Genomic DNA, 10,595 nt, shown 5'->3' on the forward strand with positions numbered 1-10,595 from the left:
GTGATGATTCATTTAATGAGCTCATTGAAGAGATGTTTTAAGTTCAGTTTCAATTTGGTCAATGCTGCTTTTCATGTCAGACATCAAGCTAGAGGTATTCACCCATTGAATCTGTGAAGCATTGTTCCAAACTTATTACCTTGAACAAAACAGCAATCTCCAGAGTAAATGCCAAAAAGTATAAGACTATAAAATACATGTTTTGTTGAATCCACAAACAAACACATTTGCTTCACAGATTAAATTTCAGACCTTTTGGGGCTACAGTCCATCCGAATGAAAAATAATAGTGTCAGTGCACTGTGTTATTTGTTTGGCACAAGCCCCTAAAAGCCTGGGAATTTGCAGACATCACCACAGGATCCCTGTTTTTCCATCTGTATCATGCGTTACCCTGCTTTCACCTAACAGGAGGAATCCCATGCTATTCATCCAATTGATTCCCAGACAAAACCAACACCCATTGTTATGTCTAGCTCCAAGCCTTTGAAGATTCCTTTATCATGCGGAGGGATGCTTTAAGAAGATATCATCTTGGCAGGCCCTGCGGCCCATCCTCGGCCTTAGTAACCTAACCAATTCCCCCTTTACCTCCCAAGCGCTCAGACTTTTTCCTACCCTACTTACCTTTCCCTTTCTGTAACCTTCCTCTACCCAACCCCTGTAATTGCTCCCAGGACACTCCAAGGTCTGACTACCAAGGAAAGGTTGTTGGGCAAAGTGTGTCACAGGGCCTGTCCGCTTCTCATGTACTGCAATGTCTCCATCATTATGAATTAGGGGCAGTGTGGTCGTTCTTGATGGCTCCTGGAGTCTTACCTGCTTTGTTTTTGATTGATCTCAGCTATCTGGGCAGCGTTGTTGTGACCAGGTCCTCTACACCGCAATAGGTAAGGGTTGGATCCATGTCTGAAAGGGGGGGGTTAGCAGGTGGGACTTTTTTGATCACCTCGTCCTTTAAAGGGGAATACAAGACTTTAAGTCTTTGTTTGATTTGTTCCTTCCTTCAGTCAACACGTGTAGTTTATTTAAGTTCTTTCCTTTTTCCTTTTTCTCAAAGTAGCAATGCATTTTAAGTTCTGCAGTCTTCCGTACATTATGCATTCTGATGGACATGCATACACCATCTTAGTGAATAGATTAGGTCACAGATGTATCACCAACATGATTTCATGCTTGAGTGGTTTGCTAACTGACCACATTCACATGTAAATTTTGTACCAGTCAATAACAATACCTCACCACAGATAACTCTACCTCAGGTTCACACATAAGTGAGACAATTGTAATCCCATCAACCTAATACCGATTTAAAAATGTATTGAAGCATTTATTAGTTACTATTATGTTCACTATTCTTAAAATCATTTCGGTAAACGTCAACCATTGGAAATACTACCTTTCAAGACAGTATTTGGTGAAAAAGGACAAAGCTCTAAATGGCCGAACTGGACTCCCCTCCAACTGAAAGCTCACAAGCTTCAGAACTTTTTATAAACAAATGAGCAAATTTGGTCTCGAGATTAACTTGTGTTTGATACGTCGTGGGTTTGATCAGCCAAAGGTTAATGCAGAAGCAAACCCTTTTAAAGATTGCCTTCGTTTTGCAATGCTAATGATCTGTAGGTTGATGGTTTTCTGTATGAATATCTACTGACTTCTGGATCAATTTACCATTATGACGCTCTGCCTATGCATCCTGAGATTTATGCAGAAGACATCCAGTTTGGTAGAAGTATGTCATAATTTAAAAGAAGGACTCACTTGAACCAAATTGAAGAACATTTCAACGACTGTTGTAGTCCAATGTCTTCTCAAAATATCATCATTGATAAGAATAACCAAGGGCAGTATGAACCAAATGTTCTTAGAAGAAACAAGAATTTAAAATGTATTTCCAGAAGAGCACAACATAACAAACATAGCTGCATGCTCTGCTATGTAACTCCTGTGAAAGAATTGCAAATAATTGTAATTTAATTTCAAATTATAGACATACTTTATGGTCTTTAATATCCATGCAAATATAGACTATAGTATTTGGGAATAACTGTAACCAAAGACAAGCCTTAGAAAGTTTTTTTTTCAAAATAGACTTTAATGGTGATGTTGACACATCTTTCATACCTATGGACTTTCCCCTTTATTTTCAAACAAGACTTGTATTTTAGACTTGTGGAGCCTCAACAACAGAAGCTCACTGACATCGTTGTTGGCGCATGCACACTTGGCGCTGGGGAGACTGTTTCGAGCATGAACAAAACTTAAGTCTGCCTGCTCCAACTGCACCAGTTCAGTACCAGTTTGAGATAGATAGATTTAGACGTTATACTGGTAGACAGCTTTACCTGAAAAGCCCATGCCAAAAAGTAGGACTTGGTTATGTATCCCCAGTTGACACCCATGTTTTCTCGAGCCAAGAAAGATGCAATGAACTGCTTAGTGCAAAATCCATGTGTGCTGCCCTCCAACTTTGTCTCGTGAGCTCAGTCATAAGCAGTACCTCACATTTGGCTATCTCTCTGAGGAATCAATTGTTTCTTGATTGGTTCTTGTATGCTAATGGAATGGTGGAACAAAGCCTAACCCTCTTGGAAGCTTCCCTTGTCTGTCTTATCAATTACGAGCCTGAAACGGTTGAAGAGTAGATTGTCAAGGATTACAATGACGCTGACATCAAAGCGGCAGCCTTTCTTTAGATATTTATGCTTAAAGCTATAAACTGTAAGAGAACCAAGTAAACTTCATACCGTAGGTTGGACCAGCCCATTCTCATTCCTAAGTCATCAAGGACTGACAGTTAATTATGGCCCTCAGGGTCTCATACTGACGCACAAGGTATGCTTTAACAAGTACATAAGATTGCACTGGGCTTTCAACTAACTCCATTGTAAACCCATTTGCTGGAGTATTACACATTCAGAGCAACTGCTCTGAGTGAGGTAGTAGGAGGCCAATAATGAGTGCTTGAGATTTTAGTCAGGGGCATGAAATCTGTCATAAACTTAACCATAAACATTTTTTGCCTGAATAATAATTAAACAGAATGCTAAATGTTGACCACATGGTAGAAAGAAAGTAAACAGATGCTACAGACACAGAGGGCCTTGTCAAAGTGTCAGTATTTGATGACCCTGGATAAGAATGTGTTGGTCGGACATTGGCTCTTTTTGATGAGACATTTTTTGCTCGAGGAGCATGAGAGGTGAGTGGTCCTCAACATGCTTTCTATGACTTCCTATTTGGTCCCAACATCGAGCAAGATGTTAAGCTGACAGTCAGCTGCTCTGGGTACTTCCAGCCCCTTCCTCCCTCTCAGTCTGAATGTAGCCTTGTAGGGACTTGAAGAACCAGCCGCTTCAGGATAATGCTGATAGAATAATGCTGATAATAAAGGGTGTTTTGTTAGCATTGGGCTGGTAGTTGGTGATGCTTTACTTCAACAGCATTAAGGCAAATACAGATAACATTGCTTGCCCATCGGCCCCACCATTATCAGCAGAGTCACAGCACAGAGGCAGTGGCAGAGTGGCAAGTGTCAGAATTAACTTTCCACACGACAAACGAGTTGACTCAGAACCATGTAATCAAGCAGATCGAAACTTAGAATTATAATACAGCAAAATTATTATCTTTCCCATGTAAAGATCTGTTTTCTTCTTGCAAGAGGTAATTTGGAAACATCCAGTAATAATTCCATGATATATGATGGCAAAAAGTCTAAATATTTTTACTTTGGACCGCAATGGGGTCCAGCATTACCATTGAAGGTATTGTCTGCTGGCCTCTAATTTACAACGCTGCTCTCATAGATAATTTGCTCAGATCCTTATGAAGCATTAGTGCTCTGCAGGTAATGAGCCTTATATACTATCTTGTAAAATGTCTGGTGTAAGCAGTATCACCAATGTGAAAGTTTATTATTTGGGGGGAAAATGTCCTCATCTATATGTTGTACAATTCATTACTTCCTTTAATGAAAAATATCCAATATAAAAGTCTTTAATATGGCCACAACTGTAATCATGAAACTGGAGTCACATCCAGGTAATATTAATTTTTGTTACAAAAATTAAACCCGGGATGTAGATATATATTATTACAAAGTGTGGCATACTGTGTATTAATGAAAGGCTGGTCTATTTGGAAATTGTTCCACATAGATGATACACTGTCTTTAAGAAGTGTACATAGCCACTGTGACGTCACCCATTGGTTTGTGAAAAACCATTTTGAAGCCACAGAGGCATTTTTGCTTTCATCCATCTTTTTTTGGAGCCAGAAGTGACCATATTTGGACAAGAGGGTGGTTAAACATTGCTACCCCTCTATCCTCTAACCCAAATGACTTGTCAGTCACATGTAACCACGTCCTAAAGCATACACTTCTTAACCTTCTATTTTACTCCAAATGGGACCATCATTTTCAAAATTAACATCATGCTCGACTAAAGGACACCTGTAACTATTGATTGAGAGCATAAACTCCTTAGGGAAATGTTTACTGGGGTAAAAGTTAGCTTATTTTCTCAATGACATTCATGCAGTCAGTCTAAACAATTTGAAGAGTCCCCTTCTCCCTTCTAGCCATTAGGAAGAATGCAGGTTTATTGCACTTCCCATTGGCTGTAGTTTTTCATCCAAAAGGGTACATCCACCTCTTATATAGTCTAAGACATACACATGACTTATTCTCACATTATCACTTTCTTTCTTTCTTAAAACTTACTTAGCACTCTCCTCAAGCGTGACACATTATGCCATTTATATTTTACAGATGCTTGTATGATATGACACCAATTGAAAATATTTTGGACCGCAATCTCCAAGAAATATTTTGAAAGATTGGCGTGATGACGTCACATTAAGCTGTGTGTCCACTGGGAGCCATCATTTACAGCTCTTTTTTTTTTTTGTTGCATTAACAATAAAGTAGAAATGCTGTTGCATGCTCCTAGCAGTGATAAAAGCTTAGCATGTTCTCAGTGCACTAGATTCAAGAAGTTAAAAAAGTACTCTAGATTTCATGCGCAAGATTCCCATCAGGATTTTAGCAGCATCAAAACAGTAGCCAGTCATGACAACAAAGCCCCGCAAGCACCCCTTCAGCCCAAATACTGAAAGCAGATTCCTGGTGGACACATGGCCTTAATCCCCTTTATGAAGCATCTGTATCGAGCATGATTCAAACCATCTACTGTGAGTTTACAATTGCACTTGTAAGTTTGGACTGCAGAACAGTTCTCACTGCAATGTGAAGCAAGTGTCCTGCTGAGACAGCTTATGCACTTATTAATATCTTAAGGAACAAATATATTGCTATGGACTTGCAGAGGGGTGGCACACAGGGGGCTTGAGGACCCTCTTACGTTTGAATGATCAGCCCAGTGAAGTGCTTTTGAATGTATTCCCCTTTAAAGTCGTGTTCCATGTGCAAACTGCCATGCATGCCATCGCTAAATATTGCTCCTCCGTTTCCAAAAAAAGAAACAATTATAATGATAAATTCTTGTTACATTTGTTGTCCTAGTGCTTCGCTTTTCTTTGGCTTATTTTTCATTATGTGACTGTTCCCAAGTAGTCATTTTCCCCTCCCGCCATCTCTCCCCCTGTCAGCATGGTGAAGCCCATTGTAGACAGTATCCATGTCTATAAATACATATTGATGATGCTTTGTTGCTCAGCTGTGATTCTCCCCCTCTACTAATGACCATCGGTTTCTCTCTGCAGCCGCGGTGGGAAGATGGCCTCTCTGTAATGCTAATTGTTTTTTTGTGCCTTGAGAGAACCAAGTGTGTGTTTGTGGCAGAAATCTGTGAGCTGCCGAGTGCCTCCAAGAATGGGAGGGAGGTCGTAGATGCAATCATGAGCAGCTAAGAAATATACACTCCACAGCAAGGAAACATTTGCACCTGTTATTTTCAGAGTTTCATTCGTTAAAGAATTACATAATCTGCAAACATAAAATCAATTCAAATGTACTGCTTACAGTTTGTTCAAAATAACCATATTTTTTTGGAGATATTGCCTCTGAAACAAACAGTGCAAGTTTGTTTACATGTTGTATCTTGTCGAACATTTTACTCACCGTTTAATCTAAACCATGAAGTAAAGTGATGGTTTCAGGGATCATGTAAAACTTGGCTTTTCTTTGGATAAAAATTATTTGGATCAATTTGAGCAACATATCTTAGAAGTCCCCAAAGGACTACAAAATTTCAAGTTGCACAACTTGATATACCAACTGGATTTGTGAACTAATTTTGTGAAAACGTAATCATCATTCACCTGAAAATGAAGTACATCCAGAAGAGATGCAGGATTTTGGTGATAGCAGAATAAATCAAATTGTTCTTGAAAACTTTCTTTGAATTTTAAGGGGTAGAGCCCTGAAGGTGTCTCACATTGATCCTTTGGAAATGTGCTGCACCTCTTGCTTAGCACGAGCAGTGCTGTTTTGAGATTGTGGGTTTCTGGTTTTGTTGCACTCCGTAGTGCAGAAACACAGTCCACTGACTATGCTTTGCCTGGAGTTACCCGTTTTCCCCTCTCTCTGTTCTTTATCCAGAAAACGTCGAGGTGCGCCGAGTGCCCTTTCGGGGTCTGAGAGGATTGATGCACTGAGATACCAACGTATTAAAAAGGCCAAGAAGATGATGATGAACAACAATAACTCCAAGACCAGAAAGAAAGCAGGTGTGAACACTGTTCCCCTCTGTCTTACTTTTGTTTTTCAAAAAATCATGATCACAGGTAAAACAATTGTTTTGCTTTCATAGATGTTCTTAGATTTAGATTTGTTTTGCTTGCAAAGGATGCATCTCATTTGTTTCTGATAGTATCTTTCCCTCTATCAACAGACTTAGATTACATCATGTTTTTACCTATTTATGTGGAAGAGCCAGGTCTCTGAGTTTGACAGTATTACTTATTTTAACTTAATATAATGTTACTTACTTGTACTTAAATAGTCCCTGCTTGCACTTAGATTTGCTTGTGCTCTAACTGTATGCATGCCCCCGGATAGAGTATATTGTTGCCTGCAAGTTTCTGGGCGATGTTAATCAATCAATCAATCAATCAACTTTTATTCATATATCACAAAAGTTATGTCACAACACTTTGTATTAAGAGCAGGTCTAGAGCCTACTCTTTGCATAACTGTTTAGAACGACCCAATCTCAGAACCCATCAGCTATTGTCTGAAGACGATTTAGCCTCTGGGAGTGATGGCCTACTTTTCGGGCCTTCCGGTGTTGCCAGTGGTTAGTGATGCTAACACGCTGCAACAGCACCGAAAATCATCTATTTTTACTGGGGTCTATGTAACATTTTGGTGCCAAAATACACTATGAAAATGATATGCAGACACTCAAATTGACAACATTTTTTTTGGCAATTGGTGAACAGTCATTGCCCACAACAAGATGGGCCGAGCAGGTGGAATAAAGGGAGATGAAGAAAGAGACGGATGGAGACAAACAGACAGACAGATGCACACAAAGCAACAAAAATAACCACAGATAATACATACTTATAGTAACAATGCAATAAAAATTATAATAATGGAGATATAAGTATGACTGATAGTAATAATTGTCACAGTTTGAGTCAAGCAGGCCGAAGGCAAGCTTGAGCCAGCCCTAAGTTTGATCAAAGTCCTGCAGGGTTTCTCCTTGGGACTCTGTAGTTCTGCTGGGGGACTTCAACACCCACCTGGGCAATGATAGAGAAACCTTGAGGAGAATGATATGGACAAACACCTTGTTCAAACATCAGGTGATTCATCAGTAACACCAGGTCTGCGACACTAGGGTAAAGAAACGATTAAAGCTGTCAACTGATTTCCACCTGGTGGGATTTTCAACAGATGGCAGGTGAGGTTACTGGACAGATCTGTTAAACCTTTACGTTTAATAGGGATGAACTGTAAACATCCTGCTGAGGCCCCTGACTCCCAGGTCTTCACCTCCCATCCCAGGAAGAATTTCTCTTGCTCCCCGGGGGGAGGTTAGGGACATGGAATCCAAGTGGGCCATACTCAATCCTCCATTTGGGAATCAGCTGCAAGGAGTCATGGACGAAAAGCTGTCGGTGTCTTTTATAGCAGCAATCTAGGAACCCGTTGGTGAACACCATCAATGAAGAACGCCATCAGGCTGAAGAATGAGGCCTTTAAGTCATGGTTAGCCCAGGGGTTTCTGGAAGCAGAATGAAGATACCTTGTGGCTTCTTGGGCTATGACTTCTGTGGTTGCAGAATCAAAAACCTGGGTGTGGGAGGCTATGGAGAAGGACTTTAGGTTGGCCTCAAGGAAGTTCAAACTGAAGAGGAAAGAAGGCAGTTTTCAGCAAGAGAGAAAAACTGCTGACCAGACAGGGATATTGTTGAGCTATGGAAAAATCACTTCAAAGAACTTCTAAACCCAACCAACACGTCCTTTGACGAAGAGGTAGAGGTCAAAGATCCAGGGGAAGCCTCACCCATATCCTTGGCAGACAACGCTGAGGTAGTCAAGAAGCTTCTCAGTGGGCAGTGTTGCAGGTGTAGATAAGATTTGCCCTAAGATGCCACACCTCTTCTATGTCGCATGGAGATCTGGAAACCACCAGACCTGGGTGGTGGTTCCCAATTTAAAACAGGGGGACTGGAGGATTTTTTCCAACTATCAGGGTGTCATATGACTTAGCCCTGGAGAAAGTTTACTCCAGGGTGCTGGAAAGCTCCGGCAAATTGTCAAACCTCAGACACAGGAGGAACTGTGTGAATCCCGTCCTGTCCATGGACCGGTGGGCCAACTCTGTACTCCTGCAGGGTTGCTGGGGGGTCAGTCTAGTCATAATGTGTTTTATGGTCTTTGTGAAGGCCATGTGTTAACCCCGAGGATCCTGTGGGGGGAGCAGGAAAAGTATGGGGCACAAGGACTGTTGCTACTAGGTAGGTATAAGGTACCTATATAACCAATGTAAAAGCTGTGTCTGTATCAATGGCAAGAGGTCACCTTCCCAGTGGGTGGGTGTTGGCCTCAGCCGTGGTGGTCCCTTGTCACTAATTCTGTTAATGATTTTCATGGACAGGAGCTCAGGACGCAGCTAGGGAGAAGAGAATATCTGGTTTAGGGACCTCAGAATCATATCTCACTGGTGCGGTGCAGCAGAGTGTGAAGTGATAGTTATAAGAATCAGAACCTCTAAGTCTGGGGCCAAGGAGCTCGTAGTAGAGCTACTCGTTGTCTCCGAAAATAGCCAGTTAAGGAGGCTGGGCATTTGATTAGGTTCCCTGATTAAGGATTGAATATCTGGACTGGGAACACCTCAGGATCCTCCGACGGTGCTGGGAAGAGGGAAGTCTTGGCTAACTTGGCTTGCCTGCTGCCACTTTGACCCTGCCCCCTTAAAGTGGAAGAAAACGGATGGATGGATGTGGGTTAGCTCTAGTTCTTTTGAATTTGAACTTTTCAGTGTGGCTCATTTACAAGGCCCATTTTGCAACAAATGTATTGCCTTTCTTAAATATCTGTAAATAGCACAAGAGCACTGGCAGTATTTACTTGGCTGCATTTAACATTTTACAGGTGCATTTCTGTAGTTTAGTTAAGCGCCCACAAGTGCCAGAATTGTCTTTTAGCATGTTTACTCTCTGCAGATGGATATTTGAAAAACCTGACCCTTTTCCCCACTATATCGCTACCCTCTAGGTTCCTCTATGTTGTTTGCAGGAAGCATTTAAATTTGGTATAGATGTCGAAGGGTTTTCTACCTGGTAGATATTGTCAACAATCATACTGATTCATTCTCTACAGAAATGATGTGCTGGATCTTTGTCCTAGCCAGGACTGTAGATGCTTAGGGCCTTGGCATCACCATTAGGTTTCCTGGAAACCAGTGAAGACAGCAGGAATTATTGAGCAGTAGTGATTGTCCATGACCTTTTTTTCACCCTTCCTGCAGGTGTCTCCATCTCTCAGACCCAGCAGGCCTACACCTCTCAGGTACTCCAGCCCGAAGAAGCTCTCTACCTCCGCAAGAAGAAGAAACGGCCCATCCTCCATGACCCATACACTCGCTTCTCTGCTCTTCTGTACCGCCGCCCACCCCGTGAGGACCAGAAGGCTATTTTGGCCAGCATGGACAACATAGACCTGGACCATGCCACACTCCTTTAAAAAGCCCTTGAGAACAAGGTTACAAACATGCAATACGCCCCCATTCCAAAATAACACTAGATAAACTCCAGATGGAATAAAAACAACACTTTCAACTATTGTTATCAATTAAAGGGAATAGCACTAATTTTCAGCATTCAGATTTGGGATACTCTGTAGCTACGCCTTTGGTCAGTTCAATCTGCATTAGTAAGCATTCTGCCATTTTCTCAAGCTAATCTGTGATAACAAAAATAATCAGGAACCAGATCAAGAACCCACAAGAATTAACTTCAGGGACCAAACTTCTTTTGTTCATTCAAGTACAGATTAATGATTGTGTCCCAATTTACAGCTAATGACAAAGTAGCATAGATGATTAAAATGGCATCACAAATTGGCATGTAAGGCTTGCCCTTTGAAAAAAATCTGGATCACGTTACACCAACTA

General features: G+C 41.2%; 1 protein-coding gene across 1 annotated transcript in view; it reads left to right on the forward strand.

Annotated features, from left to right (window-relative positions):
• igsf9bb (immunoglobulin superfamily, member 9Bb) overlaps positions 1-10,165 on the forward strand; it is a 151,728-nt gene extending 141,563 nt beyond the window's left edge. The window contains exons 20-21 of the mRNA XM_069675371.1: positions 6,569-6,696; positions 9,951-10,165. Of these exons, the coding sequence (XP_069531472.1) occupies positions 6,569-6,696; positions 9,951-10,165 (343 nt within the window). The remainder of the gene's footprint in view (positions 1-6,568; positions 6,697-9,950) is intronic.
• The last annotated feature ends 430 nt before the right edge of the window (positions 10,166-10,595 follow it).

Source organism: Semicossyphus pulcher, unplaced genomic scaffold (genome assembly GCF_022749685.1).
Source record: "Semicossyphus pulcher isolate SPU_LCO1_2020_fin unplaced genomic scaffold, fSemPul1.0.p SCAF_10, whole genome shotgun sequence".
Classification (NCBI taxonomy): domain Eukaryota; kingdom Metazoa; phylum Chordata; class Actinopteri; order Labriformes; family Labridae; genus Semicossyphus; species Semicossyphus pulcher.